Source organism: Triticum aestivum, chromosome 7D (genome assembly GCF_018294505.1).
Source record: "Triticum aestivum cultivar Chinese Spring chromosome 7D, IWGSC CS RefSeq v2.1, whole genome shotgun sequence".
Classification (NCBI taxonomy): Eukaryota; Viridiplantae; Streptophyta; class Magnoliopsida; order Poales; family Poaceae; genus Triticum; species Triticum aestivum.
In genome coordinates, this window is record NC_057814.1 from 632,772,787 (window position 1) to 632,793,675 (window position 20,889).

The 20,889-nt window shown below is 42.6% G+C and overlaps 2 protein-coding genes and 1 long non-coding RNA gene across 3 annotated transcripts; all 3 read left to right on the top strand.

The window, feature by feature from the left end:
* The first annotated feature begins 12,832 nt into the window (after positions 1-12,832).
* LOC123168562 (uncharacterized) lies at positions 12,833-15,934 on the top strand. Its single transcript, XM_044586452.1, has 13 exons — positions 12,833-13,197; positions 13,315-13,473; positions 13,554-13,667; positions 13,753-13,833; positions 13,958-14,076; positions 14,326-14,427; positions 14,532-14,651; positions 14,757-14,810; positions 14,898-14,964; positions 15,042-15,095; positions 15,218-15,292; positions 15,412-15,444; positions 15,677-15,934. The coding sequence occupies exons 1-13, from the start codon at positions 13,102-13,104 to the stop codon at positions 15,773-15,775; spliced, it is 1,173 nt and encodes a 390-aa protein (XP_044442387.1). The 5' UTR covers positions 12,833-13,101; the 3' UTR covers positions 15,776-15,934.
* A 2,306-nt stretch (positions 15,935-18,240) lies between these two features.
* On the top strand, positions 18,241-18,902 carry LOC123171476 (uncharacterized). The gene is made up of 3 exons (XM_044588963.1): positions 18,241-18,455; positions 18,567-18,668; positions 18,764-18,902. Exons 1-3 carry the CDS (start codon positions 18,328-18,330, stop codon positions 18,900-18,902), a joined length of 369 nt encoding a protein of 122 aa, XP_044444898.1. The 5' UTR covers positions 18,241-18,327.
* Positions 18,903-19,320: 418 nt separating this feature from the next.
* LOC123165876 (uncharacterized) lies at positions 19,321-20,090 on the top strand. Its single transcript, XR_006483219.1, has 3 exons — positions 19,321-19,555; positions 19,645-19,677; positions 19,920-20,090. It is a non-coding gene; the product is annotated as an uncharacterized lncRNA (long non-coding RNA).
* The last annotated feature ends 799 nt before the right edge of the window (positions 20,091-20,889 follow it).

Here is a 20,889-nt window from a genome sequence, read left to right on the forward strand (position 1 = left end):
ACAGTGGCATCCGAGCCAGGTCTATGCGTAGATGTTATATGCATGAGTAGAACACAAAGAGTTGTGGGCGATAATAGTCATACTGCTTACCAGCAACGTCTTACTTTGATTCGGCGGTATTGTTGGATGAAGCGGCCCGGACCGACATTACATGACCACGTTCATGAGATTGGTTCTACCGACGTGCTTTGCACAAAGGTGGCTGGCGGGTGTCTGTTTCTCCAACTTTAGTTGAATCCAGTTTGACTACGCCCGGTCCTTGTTGAAGGTTAAAACAGCACACTTGACGAAAAATTATTGTGGTTTTGATGCGTAGGTAAGAATGGTTCTTGCTAGAAGCCCGTAGCAGCCACGTAAAACTTGCAACAACAAAGTAGAGGACATCTAACTTGTTTTTGCAGGGCATGTTTTGATGTGATATGGTCAAGACGTGATGAGATATAAATTGTTGTATGAGATCAACATGTTTTGTTAAAGTTATCGGCAACTGGCAGGAGCCTTATGGTTGTCTCTTTATTGCATAAGATGCAAGCACCGTATAATTGCTTTACTTTATCGCTAGGCGATAGCAATAGTTGCAAAAGCAATAGTTGGCGAGACGACCATGACAACACGTTGGTAAGGATCAAGATGATGGAGATCATGGTGTCATGCCGGTGACGATGGAGATCATGACGGTACTTTGGAGATGGAGATCAAAGGCACAAGATGATGATGGCCATATCATATCACATATTTTGATTGCATGTGATGTTTATCTTTTATGCATCTTATTTTGCTTAGTACGACGGTAGCATTATGAGATGATCCCTTACTAAAATTTCAAGGTATAAGTGTTCTCCCTGAGTATGCACCGTTGCGACAGTTCTTCGTGCTGAGACACCACGTGATGATCGGGTGTGAAAAGCTCTATGTTCACATACAACGGATGCAAGCCAGTTTTGCACATGCAGAATACTCGGGTTAAACTTGACGAGCCTAGCATATGCAGATATGGCCTCGGAACACTGAGACCGAAAGGTCGAACGTGAATCATATATTAGAAATGGTCAACATAGTGATGTTCACCATTTAAAGCTACTCCATCTCACGTGATGATCGGACATGGTTTAGTTGATATGGATCACGTTATCATTTAGATGACTAGAGGGATGTCTATCTAAGTGGGAGTTCTTAAGTAATATGATTAATTGAACTTAAATTTATCATGAACTTAGTCCTGATAGTATTTGCATATCTATGTTGTAGATCAATTGCTCGCGTATAGCTTCCTCGTTTTATTTATGATATGTTCCTAGAGAAAACTAAGTTGAAAGTTGATAGTAGCAATGATGCGGACTAGGTCCGTGATCTGAGGATTATCCTCATTGCTGCACAGAAGAATTATGTCCTTGATACACCGCTAGGTGACAGAACTATTGCAGGAGCAAATGCAGACGTTATGAACGTTTGACAAGCTCTTTATGGTGACTACTTGATCGTTTAGTGCACCATGCTTTACGGCTTAGAACCGGGACTTCAAAAATGTTTTGAAACGCCATGGTGCATATGAGATGTTCCAAGAGCTGAAATTGGTATTTCAGACTCATGCCCGAATCGAGAGGTATGAGACCTCTGACAAGTACTTTCCCTACAAGATGGAGGAGAGTAGCTCAACCAGTGAGCATGTGCTCAGAATGTCTGAGTACTACAATCGCTTGAATCAACTGGGAGTTAATCTTCCAGATAAGATAGTGATTGATAGAGCTCTCTAGTCACTATCACCAAGTTACTGGAACTTCGTGATGAACTATAATATGCAAGGGATGATGAAAACGATTCCCGAGCTCTTGGCGATGATAAAATCGGCGAAAGGTAGAAATCAAGAAAGAGCATCAAGTGTTGATGGTTAACAAGACCACTAGTTTCAAGTAAAAGGGCAAGGGAAAGAAAGGGAACTTCAAGAAGAATGGCAAGCAAGTTGCCACTCCCATGAAGAAGCCCAAAGCTAGACCCAAGCCTGAAACTGAGTACTTCTACTGCAAAGGAAATGGTCACTGGAAGCGGAACTGCCCCAAATACTTGGCGGATAAGAAGGATGGCAAAGTGAAAGGTATATTTGATATACATGTTATTGATGTGTACTTTACTAGTGTTCATAGTAACCCCAGGGTATTTGATACCGATTCAGTTTCTATGATTAGTAACTCGAAACAGGAGTTGCAAAATGAACAAAGACTAGTTATGGGTGAAGTGGCGATGTGTGTTGGAAATGATTCCAAGGTTGATAAGATCACCATCGCACACTCCCTCTACCTTCGAGATTAGTGTTGGACCAAAATAAATGTTATTTGGTATTTGCGTTGAGCATGAATATGATTGGATCATGTTTATTGCAATACCGTTATTCATTTAAGTCAAAGAATAATTGTTGTTCTGTTTACATGAATAAAACCTTCTATGGTCATACACTTAACATAAATGGTTTATTGAATCTCGATCGTAATGATACACATATCATAATATTGATGCCAAAAGATACAAAGTTAATAATGATAGTGCAACTTATTTGTGGCACTGCCGTTTAGGTCATATTGGTGTAAAGTGCATGAAGAAACTCCATGCTGATGGGATTTTGGAATCACTTGATTATGAATCACTTGATGCTTGCGAACCATGCCTCATGGGCAAGATGACTAAGACTCCGTTCTCCGTAACAATGGAGCGAGCAACTGACTTGTTGGAAATAATACATACTGATGTATGCGGTCCGATAAGTGTTGAGGCTCGCGGCGGGTATCCTTATCTTCTGACCTTCACAGATGATTTGAGCAGATATGGGTATATCTACTTAATGAAACACAAGTCTAAAACATTTGAAAAGTTTAAAGAATTTCAGAGTGAAGTGGAAAATCACCGTAACAAGAAAATAAAGTTTCTACGATCTGATCGCGGAGCCAAACATTTGAGTTACGAGTTTGGCCTTCATTTAAAACAATGTGGAATAGTTTCACAACTCACGCCACCTGGAACACCACAGTGTAATGGTGTGTCTGAACGTCGTAACCGTGCTTTATTAGATATGGTGCGATCTATGATGTCTCTTACCGATTTACCACTATCGTTTTGGGGTTATGCATTAGAGACAGCTGCATTCACGTTAAATAGGGCACCATCTAAATCCGTTGAGACGACACCATATGAAGTATGGTTTGGCAAGAAACCTAAGTTGTCGTTTCTTAAAGTTTGGGGTTGCGATGCTTATGTGAAAAAGCTTCAACCTGATAAGCTCGAACCCAAATCAGAGAAATGTGTCTTCGTAGGATACCCAAAGGAGACTGTTGGGTACACCTTCTATCACAGATCCGAAGGCAAGATATTCGTTGCTAAGAATGGATTCTTTCTAGAGAAGGAGTTTCTCTCGAAAGAAGTGAGTGGGAGGAAAGTAGAACTTGATGAGGTAGTTGTACCTTCTCTCGAATTGGAAAATGGTTCATCACAGAAATCAGTTCAAGTGATGCCTACACCAATTAGTGAGGAAGTTAATGATGATGATCATAAAACTTCAGATCAAGTTACTACCGAACCTCGTAGGTCAACCAAAGTACGATCCGCACCAGAGTGGTACGGTAATCCTATTCTGGAAGTCATGTTACTAGACCATGATGAACCTACGAACTATGAGGAAGCGATGATGAGCCCAGATTCCGACAGATGGCTTGAGGCCATGAAATCTGAGATAGAATCCATGTATGAGAACAAAGTGTGGACTTTGGTGGACTTGCCTTATGATCGGCAAGCCATTGAGAATAAATAGATCTTCAAGAGGAAGACGGACGCTGATAGTAGTGTTACTATCTACAAAGCTCGACTTGTCGAAAAGGGTTTTTCACAAGTTCAAGGTGTTGACTACGATGAGATTTTCTCACTCTTATCGATGCTTAAAGTCTGTCCAAATCATGTTAGTAATTGCCACATTTTATGAAATCTGACAAATGGATGTCAAAACTGCATTCCTTAATAGATTTATTAAAGAAGAGTTGTATATGATACAACCAGAAGGTTTTGTCAATCCTAAAGGTGCTAACAAAATGTGCAAGCTCCAGCGATCCATCTATGGACTGGTGCAAGCATCTCGGAGTTGGAATATACGCTTTGATGAGTTGATCAAAGCATATAGTTTTATACAGACTTGCGGTGAAGCCTGTATTTACAAGAAAGTGAGTGGGAGCACTACAGCCTTTCTGATAAGTATATGTGAATGACATATTGTTGATCAGAAATGATGTAGAATTTTCTGAAAAGCATAAAGGAGTGTTTGAAAGGAGTTTTTCAAAGAAAGACCTCGGTGAAGCTGCTTACATATAGGGCATCAAGATCTATAGAGATAGATCAAGACGCTTGATAAGATTTTTCAATGACTACATACCTTGACAAGATTTTGAAGTAGTTCAAAATGGAACAGTCAAAGAAGGAGTTCTTGCCTGTATTGCAAGCGTAAAGTTGAGTAAGACTCAAAACACGACCACGGCAGAAAATAGAAAAAGAATGAAAGTCATTCCCTATGCCTCAGCCATAGGTTCTATAAAGTATGCTATGTTGTGTACCAAACCTATTGTGTACCTTGTCATGAATTTGGCAAGGGGGTACGATATTGATCCAGGAATGGATCACTGGACAGCGATCAAAATTATCCTTAGAAGACTAAGGAGATATTTCTCGGTTATGGAGGTGATAAAGAGTTTGTCGTAAAGAGTTGCGTCGATGCAAGCTTTTACACCGATCCGGATGACTCTGAGTCTCAATCTGGATACATATTGAAAGTGGGAGCAATTAGCTAGAGTAGCTCCATGCAGAGCATTGTAGACATAGAAAATTTGCAAAATACATACGGCTCTGAATGTGACAGACCCATTGACTAAGCTTCTCTAACAAGCAAAACATGATCACACCTTAGTACTCTTTGGGTGTTAATCACATAGCAATGTGAACTAGATTATTGACTCTAGTAAAACCCTTTGGGTATTAGTCACATGGCGATGTGAACTAATCACATAAAGATGTGAATTATTGGTATTGAATCACATGACGATGTGAACTAGATTATTGACTCTAGTGCAAGTGGGAGATTGAAGGAAATATGCCCTAGAGGCAATAATAAAGTTGTTATTTATATTTCCTTATATCATGATAAATTTTTATTATTCATGCTAGAATTGTATTAGCCAGAAACTTAGTACATGTGTGAATACATAGATAAACAGAGTGTCCCTAGTATGCCTCTACTAGACTAGCTCGTTAATCAAAGATGGTTAAGTTTCCTGACCATAGACATGTGTTGTCATTTGATCAACGGGATGACATCATTAGAGAATGATGTGATGGACAAGACCCATCTGTTAGCTTAGCATAATGATCGTTTAGTTTTATTGCTATTGCTTTCATCATGACTTATACATGTTCCTCTGACTATGAGATTATGCAACTCCCGAATACCGGAGGAACACCTTGTGTGCTATCAAACGTCACAATGTAACTGGGCGATTATAAAGATGATCTACATGTGCCTCCGATGGTGTTTGTTGAGTTGCCATAGATCGAGATTAGGATTTTTCACTCCATGTATCGGAGAGGTATCTCTGGGCCCTCTCGGTAATGCTCATCACTATAAGCCTTGCAAGCAATGTGACTAATGAGTTAGTTGCGGGATGATGGATTACGGAACGAGTAAAGAGACTTGCCGGTAACGAGATTGAACTAGGTATGATGATACCGACGATCGAATCTCGGGCAAGTAACATACCGATGACAAAGGGAATGACGTATGTTGTTACGTGGTTTGACCGATAAAGATCTTCATCGAATATGTAGGAGCCAATATGAGCATCCAGGTACCGCTATTGGTTATTGACCGCAGATGTGTCTCGGTCATGTCTACATAGTTCTCGAACCCGTGGGGTCCGCACGCTTAACGTTCGATGACGATTTGTATTATGAGTTATGTGATTTGATGACCGAAGTTTGTTCGGAGTCCCGGGTGAGATCACGGATATGACGAGGAGTCTCGAAATGGTCGAGAGGTAAAGATTCATATATAGGACGATGGTATTTGGACACTGGAAGTGTTCCGGGTGATACCGGGTCACCGGAAGGGGTTCCGGGCAACCCCCGGCTGGTGCGCCCCCTATAGGGCCAGCCACGTGAGGAGAAAGGGAAAGGAGAGGAGGAAAAGGAAAGTATGAAGTAGGACTCCTACTTCCTTCCCCTTCCCCCTACTTCCTTTTCCTCTTGTCCAAATATGGTAGGGGGTCGAGTTGGACTAGGGGCCCAAGTAGGATTCCTCCTACTTGAGCGCGCCCTAGGCTGCCTCCCTCCCTCTCCCTCCTTTATATACATGAGGAGGGCACCCCTAGAACACACATCGATTGTTCTTAGCCGTGTTCGGCACCCCCCCCCTCCATAGTTAACACCTCGGTCATATTGTCGTAGTGCTTAGGCGAAGCCCTGCGCTGGTAATTTCATCATCACCATCGCCAGGACATCGTGCTGACGGAACTCTCCCTAGTCCTCAACTGGATCAAGAGCTCGAGGGACGTCATCGTGCTGAACGTGTGCTGAACACGGAGGTGCCGTACGTTTGGTACTTGGATCGGTTGGATCGTGAAGATGTTCGACTACATCAATCGCGTTACCAAACGCTTCCGCTTTCGGTCTATGAGGGTACGTGGACACACTCTCCTCGCTCGTTGCTATGCTTCTCCTAGATAGATCTTGCGTGATCGTAGGATTTTTTTTTTAAATACTATGTTCCCAACAATGGCATCCACAAGTATCTCCCTTACAATGACTCATTTGTAACGTTCAAAGCATTCATCACATTTGAGGTTGTTACGTCAGCCCTTGCTAAAGAAAACAAAGGACTTGGACAAATTAACTCTCTGCCCTGAAGCATTGCAGTAACAATCCAATAATGAGGACAACTCATTTTCTCCATCAACACTGGCTTTAACAAATAGTAGGCTATCATCCGCAAAAAGTTATACTTTCATTTTGCATCATGTTTTCTACAGTTATTTATTATATTTTGGATTGTTATTTCACTTTATGATGCAATTCTTATGCATTTTCTCTCTTATTTTGCAAGTTTCACACGAAGAGGGAGATTGCCGACAGCTGAAATTCCGAACCGGAAAGGGCTACAATAGAGATAGCTATTCTGCACAACTCCAAATGACCTAAAAATTTATGAAGAATTATTTTGGAATATGTAAAAAATATTGGCGAAAGAATTACCAGAGGGGAACCCACCAGGAAGGCACAAGCCTGGGGGTGCACCCTACCCCCCGGACGTGCCCCCCGAGTTTGTGGGGCCCCTGGCAGGCCTCCGGGGCCAATCTTCTCCTAATTATGCCATTTTCCCTAGAAAAAATCAGAAGAAGACTTTCGGGAAGATGGAACATTTTGTACCCTCGTGTCAGTGTGTGGTTACTCCGACGACTGGCTGGTGGGAACTTCCTATTCCTTTCCTTCTGTTCCCTCTCTATTTCTTCGTGGGTCGGCGTGGCATGCATCGGATGGGGCTGAATTCGTCTGTTGTGAACATAGCCCAGCATCTCTGACCCATTCGTTAGTTGGTGAGGTCACCTTCCTCTAAGGCTAGCCATAGTGGGGGTAACATAACCGGTAACATGCACTTGGGACTAGCAAACATGTTTATGTGGCACACAATTAAATAAGAGAGAGAGGGTTATAGTAACATAGGTAGATACCGTATCATGTTAAATGCTATGCTATTTTGTGTCATACATGGCAATAAATATGATAATCTATGATACTACTTTATGATACTATGCACTATGAAGGTAGTATCATATACTAGTATCATATGCATGATACTAGTATATGTTACTCCCACTATGAATAGCCTAAAAAAAAAGTTGGTGTGGTCACCTGACCTGGTGTTCGTGCCTGACCACAGCCCTGACCTTTTTTTTACAAAGGACCCTGAGCTGTTAGGCTCTCATATGGCCACCAGATTAACCAAGTGAATGTTTAATCCCTTCTTCTTCACCGTCGCGGTCGGAGCCAGCGCACCGGCCATCTGCTATCCAATGACCATGTTATGTTGTTTTGCTCAATTTGGTGTGTCGTTTTCTCTTCTTTTGCTCAACTCATTGCATCACTTCTTTGAAAAAAAAACAACTCGATCCATCACTTCACACTCTGGCCTGGGTCCCGGGGCGAGTGGAACGCATTTTTTTCTATAAAAGGCGCTTTTATTGACAAAAAATGTAGCATTAAACGGATGCAAAGCATAATGAGTAACACCTGACCTCTATATAGTTAGGATGCACACAACCAAACATGGACCGTCTGATAAGAGACCAAATAAAATCCAACATGTTGGCACCAGTAAAGTTATAAAGGACCGACATTATGCCTATGTCGTCTAAGGAGATGGTGGACCGATCCGAAGATTATGCTGCCACCCATGTTGGGTGAAAACCTCCCTGGCCACTCCGCCTTGAATAGCGGTCGGCGCTCCGTTCAATGTAGTATAGACCGAGTAGGAATGCAGTGCGTAAAATGAAAAATCACCTGCAAAGGAGTAAAGTTTTTGCCGTTGAAAACCAAATGATTTCATGCCTTGTGTTGGTGCCCGCATGCTACTGCACTTTCGGATGAACTTGGTTCAGTTTACCGCTGCCATGTGTGCGTGAAATTCACGATACTGGAACTGAATGGTTGCTTTGCTACACTTAGTTGCAGACTTTCCAAATAATTTGGGACTGCACCTTCTCATGCTTCTTTGCAGAATTTGGTTTGTGCGCAACGAACTTGTCGACAACAAGCCTGCTCCACCTATAGATGTTTCAAATATTATGTTCAGTACATTCTATCACTCCATGATGATCCGGAAATTGATCCTACCAAAGGCAAATCAATTATTGGTGAATACCATGTGCCCCCTGCAAGTAGGAAGGCTGAATTTCAGGTTTCATCTTGGCAGGTTCCTGAAACCAGATGTGCTAAGTTTAATACAGATGGTTCCTTTGTCCGGGCTACGAGAGTTGCTGGGCGCGGTATTCTTCGGGACCATATGGGGGTGGTAGGGTTTTCTTCGTGCAGGTGCCTTCAACATTGTCTGTCTGCCTTGGATGCCGCTATTCGATCAAACAAGAGGCCTGCCTCTAGCCATGCAGTGGAGCCAATTCCCAATATATATCGAGAATGATTGTCTTGAAGCGGTTAACCTTTTGAGGGAACATGGTATGGATAAATCAAGCTTTAGATTCCTTGTGCATGATATCAAATTGCTCGTGATACAACGAAATACTCGTGCTGCTCAAGTTTGATGGAATTGTAATAATGTTGGTCATATTTTCACTAATCATGGTAGAAGTAGTGGCAGGACAGCTGCGTGGCTTCGTTCTGCACCTGAAAACATTGTCGAATTTTGCATGTTTGAAGTAGCCATGCTACATGAGTAATACAAGTAATTTCCCGCAAAAACAATTAGCCACGACGACCATAATAAGGCAGGTGCTCCCACCCTTGTTAGTGTGCTAAACCTATTTGGAATTCCATCCAACTAGTGACCACAAATATTGGCATGAATACAAATTGGATGCTATTCGGATGACTGGCCACGTAGAGTGTGCAAACTTGCACTAGATAAAGAGGTGCTTGATTGTCTCGTCATGAGTATCACTGTTCAAAAAATCTTCCGATTTAGCGATTTATCATCCAATTTATCGCTACTCTTGGGGTGTCAACATATGTGGCGGACTGGACCGACCCGGTGAATCTTCGGTCCAAGGACCCAGCTTGGCTTTCTAAGTGGTTGAACCAGTTGGTGCGACGCATAAGTTTTGCGAGGTGAAATGATACTCTGCTCCACAACGCAACTCAGAGACGGTTTGGCGTTGGGTTTGGGGACAATATCACTATAGGATACAACAACTCATTGTAGCTGATGCAGTGTACAAACGGAAAAAAAAATAGGATACAACAAGCACCGGACATGCACTGATTCTTTCTAAGAAATATTCTACATACATTGTTACGTTAGGAACTATAGGACAATGTCCCTTTCTTGTACAAAAGGTCGCTTTATTTTCGACATATATAGTATATTCTGATGATGGACATGTGCTTGCTTGACATGGTCTGGGCAATTGCATGTACTTTTTTGTCCAGCAGATTACTTGCGTGGGCAGTTTAACAGCTAATGGTCATAGGTTGCTTCACCAAGCAACTGTGCTGGCAGTATATCTTTTTCTTCACAGTAATATACCAACTGTGCCATGGTTGTCATTGCATCTTAGCACTTCTTACTCCTCCGTTCCAAAATAATTGAAGTTCTAGTTTTTCATATGTCAAACTTGCTTTAGTTTGACCAACTCAGCGAAAAACATGCTAAGATCTACAAAACCAAATACATATAGTACAAAAAATATATATATTCCATAAAGAATCTAATGAGACTAGTTTGGCATTCTAAATGTTAATATATTTTTATATAGTCTTGATCAAATTTAGACAAGTTTGACTTGAGGCAAATCCAGAACTTCAATTATTTTGAAACAGAGGTAGAAGTTGTGTGTGAGAAATTTAAGTGGTTAGATACATCCTTAATTTTCCTCTAAAGGACAACTCTTCAAAAATTCAAAATTCTTGTAAGATACCCCCCCCCCCTCCCCCCGCCACTCATCTCTCTTCAAGCTTGTTTTCTATTCAGTAGAATGCTACTGCTTCCCATTATTCCAAAAAAACATGATGCTTTCAACTAACCAATACACCCAAAAATATCCATAAAAAATCAATACGCCAAAAAACGCCTGAATTAAAGAAAAAAACTTATTTTAAGATGGCGATTCAAATGAGAGCCTTAAAGAGATCGACTGTCCCAAATTGTGCATATTGGTGTTTAACTAGAATTCAGAAAAAGAAGAAAATAGTTGTGATTTGGGCCCATTTGTAGCTTAAAAGGGCCGTCAAGGTGCGTTGGGGGAGCAAAAGAAAGTAGAAATTCCTATTCTTCGCCAATCGATGCGACAAATTGTTGTTGCAACGCATCAACACCTGCATAGCGGACGAGCCCATCTAGCCTAGTTGTTCGCCGTGCGAGCATAAGTTTCTACCACATTTTGTTTCCATTATTTTTATTTTATTTTATTTCTCTATGGTTTTCGATGGTTTACTTTTTTTATTTTTTCTGTATTTTATTTTTAATTTATTTTATTTTTAATTTATTTACTCCTTTAAATTTTACTTTTTCATGTATTTTCTATTAATGCATGGACATTTTTCTAATTAATGAAAATATTTTTTAAATCATGATTAATATTTTAAAATGAAATTTTACTTTTTAGAATCTTGAATATTTTTTGAACTTTTTAAATTGAACTAATTTATAATTTAGATCATGTTTTAATAAATTGTTCAATATTTTTTAAAAATTGTTAAAATTTTAAAACATATATTTTAAAAATGAACAATTTGAAAATTCGTTAACTCTTTTACAATAATACTTCTATCTATAAAAATGTTTATTTTGGAGCCAGGAACTATAGATTTTTCCCATGGGCAATGGCATTTTTGGCTTTGGACGACGTTAGGTTGGACGGTCCTGCCCTCTCCAGATATTACTCTAGCAGCGTATTGTTTTGGTTTCGGAGGTTGCATACAACCTTGGATGAAAGTGAGCCAAAAAAAACAAAGTTGCTCGTTTTGACGGTATGGAGAATCTTCATATTGAACACTTCTTGTATTTGAAGTCATTTTAGTTACGACGTTTTGTTTTTGGAGGATGTTAGGTGGGACAGTCCGGCCATCTCCAGAGTTTACTCCAACAACATATTATTTTGGTTCCAAGATTGCATATGACCTCAGATAAAAATGATCCAAAAACCAAAGTTGCATGGTACGGAGAACTTTCATTATTGAACGCTTCTTTTTGTTTGAGCTCATTTTAATTGTTTTTGTCATGCCAACAGAAGGGGGGGGGGGGTACTATGTTAGGGTCCCGTTGAAGATGCCCTAATCACCCCCATCTTTGACTAGAGAAAAAAAAGAATTGGTCGTTTAACCCATGCAACTAAACAAACATATTTGATGTCCTACCAAATGTTTGCAGACTCCAAATGATAAGTGCCACATGTCAGGCGCGTGGCACTCCGGCCCTGACGTTTTTCGATAGCAATTCCAGTCCTGCAAGGATGGCAATTTTCGGTGACACTCGACAAGTTTTTGTCAAAAGATAAACTGAAGAACGAAGTTGTCATGCTTGCTAACTAAAGTTGCCATCCTAGCGTAACTAAACTTGCCATAAAAAACGTCTCGAGTTGTGAAGTGCTCGTGCCTGACGTTCGGCACTTATCAGGGTCCTTGCAGATAACCTTTTCTTTATAAAGGGTGGTTTTACTTACTCAAAATATAGCATCGAGGGATACAATTATAATTAGCTACACCTGGCGATGCGCACAGCCAACACACAAAGAAACACGGTAGCAAATAGCCAAGTCATACAAGACCGAAGCCATGCCTAGCGAAGAATAGGAAAAGTTCTCAAGAGATAGAAAGAACGATTGATAATGTATAGCGACAATCATGGGCACCGTTCGCTTGCATCAATACTATATATGTTGCAGTCAAACCAAATGCATCATGCTTCGTTGATCGATCTCCGCCGGCAGACTCCTCGATTTGCTTCCATTCCATCCAATATAAAAGGTGTCGTCTAGACTGGGTGGGGAAGTTTTTGAGAGCCATGGGAGAGCGCGCCCACGTTCCCGTTACTTGAACGAAGCCAAGTGTGTCAGCATGCACTTGGGTCAGTGTACAAGTCAAACTCACGCCTCTCGAGTCTCGATGCATGCTTAGGTTCGATCGATGCTAATTTTGAAGTCTTCTTCTCCATTCCCCTGAACAAAGCTAGTCTTCTTCTCCATCCCACCCTAGCTACCTGCTCTGCTCTGCTCTGCTCCTCCTTCACATCACAACACAGCATTCAGGTTCTTCGTGTTATTTCTTGTGTCACCCAGCATCCATCCATCCATCTTCTCCGGTGGTTTTTCCGTGGTGAATATACATACACATATGTACATAGAGTGACCGGGGATGAACGTGAAAGCAAGCCCGGTCCTGACGGCGCTGTTCGCAGCGGCGATCGGGTTCTTGGTCGGCATTTCTTTTCCTGTGGACATCACACCAAAGGTAAACAATAACATTACTAGTTCCGTATTGACTCTGTACTGAGTCTGAGCTGATTTGATCTGAGAAAATGTACAGTATGTTGTCTTACTGGGACTATATATGGTGCTACATATGCAGCTTCAGTGTGGCATCCTGCCTTGGAGCAGCAGCGGTGGCGCTGTGAACTGCAGCTTATGGGGGGACTATGGGGGGCACAGCAGCACGCTTGGCAGACTATGGGGGGCGCCGTTCAGGAATAGCAACAATGGTTCCCCAAATGCCACCAGTTCAGCGCCGGTACATTGAGTTTCTGAATTGTCCAGTTGTACTTCGTCCCAGCTAAATTTAAATGGTCTATTGATCAATGTATGGTGTAGACTGTAGAGGTTGCAGCAGCAAAACCTCAAGGCTCGGAGACGCGGCTGCCTCCGGGGATCGTTGTCCCGGAGTCTGATCTTCACCTGCGCCGGCTCTGGGGGTCCCCGAGAGAGGTTTCCATCTCTGAACAACCTCCCCGAGAGAGTTCATTCTTCGCTCTGTCAGATTGGATTCATGGTTTCATCATGTGATGCGCAGGACAGCGCGACTGGCAAGTACCTCCTCGCGCTCGCGGTAGGGTATGCCGAGAGGGCCAACGTCAATGAAACTGTTCACAAGGTAAATAAGCACTAGACTTTCAGTGTAATTTGCAAAAGCAAAAAAAATTGACTTTCAGTGTTTCAGATGTACAGCTTCCATGGTCATCACTTGTCTGACAATGATAATCAAATGGCACTTGCAGTTTTCGGACAACTTCGACATCGTGCTGTTCCACTACGACGGCCGCACGACGGAGTGGGACGAAGACTTCGAGTGGTCCAAGGAGGTCGCTCATGTCAGTTCCAGGAAGCAAACCAAATGGTAACATGACTCAGGAGACTTTCTTTCAGTCAAGTGTTTTCTCATTTCCATTACTAAGTATGTACCAACATGTTCCCGGTGGCACATGATTTCGAGCCAAATTCAAATAGGATTCAGACCTTTGTCACACATTTGTCAAATTGTGCTCAAACTTAGGGGTTCCGTTTCAGCCAAGTTCAGTTGGAAACTTCAGTCCTCTGACAATCTTCAGACATATTTACCTGAATAACATAATGATGACTGATGAAGGTGGTTCGCCAAGAGGTTCCTGCACCCGAGCATCGTGGCGCCCTATGACTACGTGTTCGTGTGGGACGAGGACCTCGGCGTCGACAACTTCGCCGCGGAACCGTACGTCCCCCTCTAGCTGTATGCTTTCCTCTGAGCTCTGAATATATATTGTGGATGGTGATGATGATGAACATGTAGGTTGTGGATGCACTGGTTGGTTGCAGGTACCTGGACATCGTGAGGAGGCACGGGCTGGAGATCTCGCAGCCGGGGCTGGACACGACCGAGGGGTCGGCGCCGATGTACGACATCACCGCCAGGAAAAACGGCAGCGAGATGCACAAGTAAGCATGCCTTCCATGATGATGCATAGTAAGTACATTTCTAGGCAACATGCTAGCACAGTCTGAATTTGGGCTGTGTGCCACTGCCATGCCATGGACGAACAGGACAGATGCAGGGGGCGAGCACTGCTGGGACGTGCACAAGCGGCCCTGCAGCGGGTAACTGACTAACCGAATTCTTCACTCCAGTGTCATTTTTGTTTGCGATTTTCCATTTTGAAACTGAAGATTCAAGCACGGATGCAGGTTCGTGGAGATGATGGCGCCGGTCTTCTCGAGGGACGCGTGGAGATGCGTGTGGCACATGATCCAGGTGTGTATGATGGGTGTACATGATTGAGATTTTTGGCTTGTCTGATCTTAAAGGAAGGACAATGTGTTTGGCTGCAGAATGACCTTGTCCATGGATGGCCTATCGACTCCTATTTCTGGAGATGTGTCGATGTAAGCATATATAGTCCAATTAACAAGCAGCAGCATATGAGAATATATCATGAATACATATAGGAGTACCTAACAACATTTTGATGTACATATTGATTTTTTTTCTCATTTGAATCTGGCAGGATCCCGAAGAGCAGATAGGCGTCGTAGACGCGCAGTATGTTGTCCATCATGCAGTCCCGACGCTCCAGGGCGAGGTGGTTGTCTGGTGTTTCTTGTCAGTTTAAGCTTCAATGCCAAAAAAATTATTGCACTGTTTCTTATGCTCATTTTAATACTCTCGCAACTTAATTCTCTTCTTCTTCTTCTTCTTCAGGGCGACAAAGAAAAGACAGGAGGCCGTTTTGAGGTACCTATATCGTTTTTGCATCTCTATAAAATACGCAAACTATCAGTACTAGTCTTAGTTAAGATGCATATGATGTGTTAGTGAAGAGGGTTATTGTTATGTTTAATAATGTCGTATTTGTAGCTTTAGCTTGAGATTGAAGGTCTTCTCCTGCTTTTATACTAAATGACTAAACATATGCTGCTACTTTCAACTTTACCTTCAAAATAACTGTGTGTGCCGCTTATGATAGGTAAGAGCGCGTCAATTTGAGGAGCTGGAGGCCTTTAACTCTAGGTTTGCCAATGCAGACAAGGAACTCGCCAACAGATCGCCATCAACACTAAACTAGTTTACATAATTGATTTCAAGAGGATAAACCCTAGTTTTATCAGCCAAAATTTTGGAATGTAATTATTATTCTCATTAATCAATATAGTTTTTATAGGAAGGGAGCTGGCTCCCCTCGGGCACCTAAGGCCTGGTGGTTGGGTCCTTCTGGTTTTTTTTACTAGAAACCTATCCTCGTATTTTCTTGTTAGTACAAAATACTTATCTTGCCTGAAAACACAAAACACCAGAAAACGAGAACCGGCTTCGGGCACTTTATTCATATGTTAATCCAACTAAAAATCTTCCCCCACATGGCCCGAATGTGTCGAGCATGAAGAAGAGCCTGTGATGCCATCGTGTCCGGACGTCTTCAAACAAAAGATGAAATGGTTACATAATACTCAAAAGTATATATAAAACCTATAGAATTACTACCATGTATCTGTAAGATTCATAGAAAATTTTGACGAGACCTTTGCTAAAAAAGGGGACATATTGAGTGCTCGTAATTTGACGAAATGGAAATGAATCAACATTTTGCCAAATATTGGCAACTCTAAACATTCCCTGCAAAAAGAAACATATATAGCGTGAATTCGCTAGCAATACACAAAATTGCACTTTTCGGTAGGCAAAAGAATAATCATACAGCATTGCAATTTTTGCACACATTGTACAGTATCTGTGTGTATGTGTTCACACTCAAACCACAAAATAAAAATAAATAGAAAAGACTAAGAAAGAAAAATAAAAAATAGAAACGCATAAACAGAAAAAACAAAGGGAGAGAGGGAGGGCTAGGTCATCAGCTGGGCTACACAGAGCTTGTTGGGTCGCACGGGTTAATGGGCCAGCCTGTTAAGGAATTGACAGACCCAAGATAAAGAGGTCAGTCAAAAATTTCCAGCCCAAAACAAGACACATCACATGGCAGAAAAAAAGGAGCACGAATCTTGAAACATCAATCAACGGTCAAAAGATCGAGTGACCCAGATTTAATTTTCAGGGAACTTATTACATACATCTAGCGAAAGAGCAAAAATATTTGATGTCCTAACTTTGTTATTTTGTTACAGATGGCCAAAAAAAAAAACTTTGTTGTTGCAGATAGAGATAACCCAACCCCTATAATAAACCATTTCTTCCGTCAAACCAAATGCATCATGCTGCGTTGATGGATCTCCCCCGGCAAACTCCTCGATTTTCTTCCGTTCAATCCAATATAAAAGGTGGCGTCTGTACTGGGTGGAGAGGAGAGCGCCGCGCGCCCACGTCTAAACGAAGTGTATCAGTGTGCTGCACTTGGGTGAGTGCATGCGCAAGTCAAACTTACGCCTCTCAAGTCTCAATGCTAATCAAGTGTGCCCGTATGTTGCAATCATCCTGCAGGTTCGTTGGATGCTAATTTTAAAGTCTTCTTCTCCATTCCCCTGAACGAAGCTAGTCTTCTTCTCCACCGCACCCTAGCTAGCTAGCTACCTTCACATCACGGACACACAATTGAGGTTCTTTGTGTTCTTTCCTGTGTCTTTGTTTGCCACCCAGCATCCATCCATCGATCAATCCATCTTCTCCGGTGGTTTCCCCGTTGTGAATACACACATACACGTGTACATTGAGCAACCGAGGATGAAAATGAAAGCAAGGCCGGTCCTGACGGCGCTATTCCTCGTCGGCATTTCCTTTCCTGTGGACATCACACCAAAGGTAAGCATAAGCATTGCTAGTTCATTCTGTATCGACTCTGAGGCTCTGTGAGCTGGTATTTGATCTGAATAGATAATGAATGGCATGTTCCCTTCCTGGGGACTCTTACATGCAGCTTCAGTGTGGCATCCTGCCTTGGAGCACCACGAACTGCAGCTTCAGTCAAGGCAGCACGCTGGGCAGACTATGGGGGGCGCCGTTCAGGAACAGATGCCACCGGTTCAGCACCGGTACATTGAGTTTCTCAACTTTCTGAACGATCCAGCTTAACTTCGTCCCAGCTAAGTAACAAAATGGTCTGTTGATCAATGTATCTCGAGATTGTACAGGTCGCGGCGACAAAATTTGAAGGTGCAGACAGGCGGCTGCCGCTGCGAATCGTCGTCGCAGAGTCTGATCTTCACCTGCGCCGGCTCTGGGGATCCCCGAGAGAGCTACGTCTTCGTCTTGCCTTTCGTGTTTAGTTCCCATCTCCGAACAACCTGACAGAGTTCACCCTTTGCTCTGTCTGATCTTGTTGCATTTCATCTTTAATTCATCGTTTCATTTGATCATACGGTGCGCTGTGCGCAGGACAGCGCGACTGGCAAGTACCTCCTCGCGCTCGCGGTAGGGTACGGCGAGAGAGCCAACGTCAATGCAACTGTCCACAAGGTAAAGAAAGAAGCACTAGACAGTGTTCCGGATGTAGAACTTCGATCAAATGACCATCACTAGTCTGACTCTGAGCAATGACCATCGATCAAATGACCAATGATGCAGTTCTCCGACAAATGACCATCGATCAAATGACCAATGATGCAGTTCTCCGACAAATGACCAATGATGCAGTTCTCCGACAAATGACCATCGATCAAATGACCAATGATGCGGTTCTCCGATAGCTTCGATGTCGTGCTGTTCCACTATGATGGCCGCACGACGGAGTGGGACGAAGAGTTCGCGTGGTCGAAGAAGGTCGCCCATGTCAGCGCCAGGAAGCAGACCAAATGGTACGAACATTTAACTACTGTCTGTACTGTACACTCCCCACACTCTCTGAATTTCTAAGTTCACTGACAATCTTCCCACTTTTTGGCCTGAAAACAATACTAACAAGGAAGGTGGTTCGCCAAGAGGTTCCTGCACCCGAGCGTGGTGGCGCCCTACGACTACGTGTTCGTGTGGGACGAGGACCTCGGCGTCGACAACTTCGCTGCAGAACCGTATGTCTGCCTCTAGCTATATATGCTTTTCCCCAAGCTCTGAATATATGTGGTGGGTGATGATGAAGAGGTAGGTTGTGGATGCATGGTTTCAGGTACCTTGACCTCGTGAGGAGGCACGGGCTGGAGATCTCGCAGCCGGGGCTGGACGCAACCAAGGGGCCGGCGCCGATGTACGGCATCACCGCCAGGAGAAAACGGCAGCGAGATGCACAAGTAAGCGCGCCGCCATGATGATGCGTAGTACTCCCTCATATCGGATGTAATAAGATCTTATATTATGGGACGGAGGGGGTACGTGCCTAGGCAAACATGTTAGCATAGTCTGAATTTGGGTTGTCTGCAATGCCATGGATGAACAGGACAGATGCAGGGGGTGAGCATTGCTGGGACGTGCACAAGCGGCCCTGCAGCGGGTACGTAACCCCACTCCAGAACCACTCATTCTCGTTTGCGATTTTTCGTTTCGAAAGTGAAGATGCAAGCATGGATACAGGTTTGTGGAGGTGATGGCGCCGGTGTTCTCGAGGGATGCCTGGAGATGCGTGTGGCACATGATCCAGGTATGTATGCATGATTGGAGCACAGGACTGACATTTCTGGGCTTGTGTGATCTCAAGGAGGGACGATGTGTTTGCCTGCAGAATGACCTGGTCCATGAATGGCCTATCGACTCCTATTTCTGGAGATGCGTCGATGTAATAAGCATTATATCATTTTTGAGCAGCGACTCAAAATATATGTTTGTGTACATATGCCTAACAGCATTTGGTTTCACATATTGATTCATACCTCTCATTTGAAATTGGCAGGATCCTGAAGAGCAAATCGGCGTCGTAGACACGCAGTACGTGGTCCATCGTGCAGTTCCCACGCTCCAAGGCGAGGTATTATTTGTCCAGTTTTTCTCAGCAGTTAAATTCCATGTCTTGGTTCTCAATGCTCACCACTTATAAGCGCCCCTTCTTCTTTTCAGGGCAATAAAGAAAAACCAGGAGGCCGTTTTGAGGTATGTATATAATTTTGTGACTCCATAAAATATGTTAACAGCCAACACTAGTAATAGTCATAACATACATATGAGTGTGCTAATGAAGAGGGTAATTGTTATTTTTAGTAATGTCATGTGAGTAGCATGAGCTTGTTTTTCAGTGTCTCTTCATGTTTTATATTATTGACTAAACCGATGCTAGATTGCTAGTTGTTTCGGTTTATACCATCAAAATAAATTGTGAGTGGCCCTTTTGATAGGTAAGAGCTCGTCAATTTGAGGAGCTGGAGGCCTTTAACTCTAGGTTCGCCAATGCCGACAAGGAAGTCGCCAACAGATCGCCGTCGACACTGAATTAGTTTAGATAACTTAATACAAGAGGATAAACCATTGTTTGCAAAATTTTGAAGTATGTAATTACTATTTTCATCGCATCGCTACCTTCTTTTTGTCTCTTATCTTGGCATGTTTCCATGTGAAATTTAGTTTCAGATGCATCCTTACCTTTTTTCTAAAAAAGTTTGATCCCTTTAGGCTTTGTAGCCAAAGCCCATTTAGCCCTTGGCATCAGATGCATCCTTGGCTACAATGGGCTTTGGCTATCTGGACACCACTGTAGCCAAAGCCCATTTCGTTGGTCAATTATGGGCCAGATAGGCTAATGTTAACTGGGCCCAGCATGGCCTTTTCAACATTTTCAACACTCAGGAGCATTTAAAAAAAGGAATATATACTAAATTTACAGAAAAAAATCAGGAACACTGTAATCTATTTATTTCCAAACAGGAAATATATTGCAGCTTTAATTATACTTGCTCCATGTTCAGCTACAACTCACTGTAACTCTCTCATAAACGCAACTTTGACCTTTGACCTCAAGATTCTAGTGATTCCTCTACCGTAACAAATAGTAATTTTAACCACCAGAGTACCACACAATCAATCATAAAATAGTAACAACAAGAATCTCAAGCTGAAAATACAAGTACTCAAACCTGGGTACAAAAGCACATGCATAAGTAACAAGATGACAAGAAGCAGCAAAATCATCACTGCCTCTGCTTGCAGGAAGAGCAGGGCAGCGGTCTCACCAACTCATCATCATATAGTAAACACGAGAATCTCAAGCTGATAAAAAAGTACTCAAACCTGGGTACAAAAACAGAAGCATAAGTAACAAGATGACAAGCAGCAGCAAAATCATGGTGTTTCTGGTTGCAGGAAGAGCAG

Excerpts from the sequence above, each read along its gene's own strand:
- LOC123168562 (XM_044586452.1), top strand. The coding sequence starts at position 13,102 with ATGAACGTGAAAGCAAGCCCGGTCCTGACGGCGCTGTTCGCAGCGGCG. Across the intron at positions 13,198-13,314 it reads CTGTGGACATCACACCAAAG|CTTCAGTGTGGCATCCTGCC; the intron begins GTAAACAATAAC and ends CTACATATGCAG. Across the intron at positions 14,965-15,041 it reads GCGTGTGGCACATGATCCAG|AATGACCTTGTCCATGGATG; the intron begins GTGTGTATGATG and ends GTTTGGCTGCAG.
- LOC123171476 (XM_044588963.1), top strand. The coding sequence starts at position 18,328 with ATGATGCGGTTCTCCGATAGCTTCGATGTCGTGCTGTTCCACTATGAT. Across the intron at positions 18,456-18,566 it reads GCCAGGAAGCAGACCAAATG|GTGGTTCGCCAAGAGGTTCC; the intron begins GTACGAACATTT and ends CTAACAAGGAAG. Across the intron at positions 18,669-18,763 it reads GACAACTTCGCTGCAGAACC|GTACCTTGACCTCGTGAGGA; the intron begins GTATGTCTGCCT and ends GCATGGTTTCAG.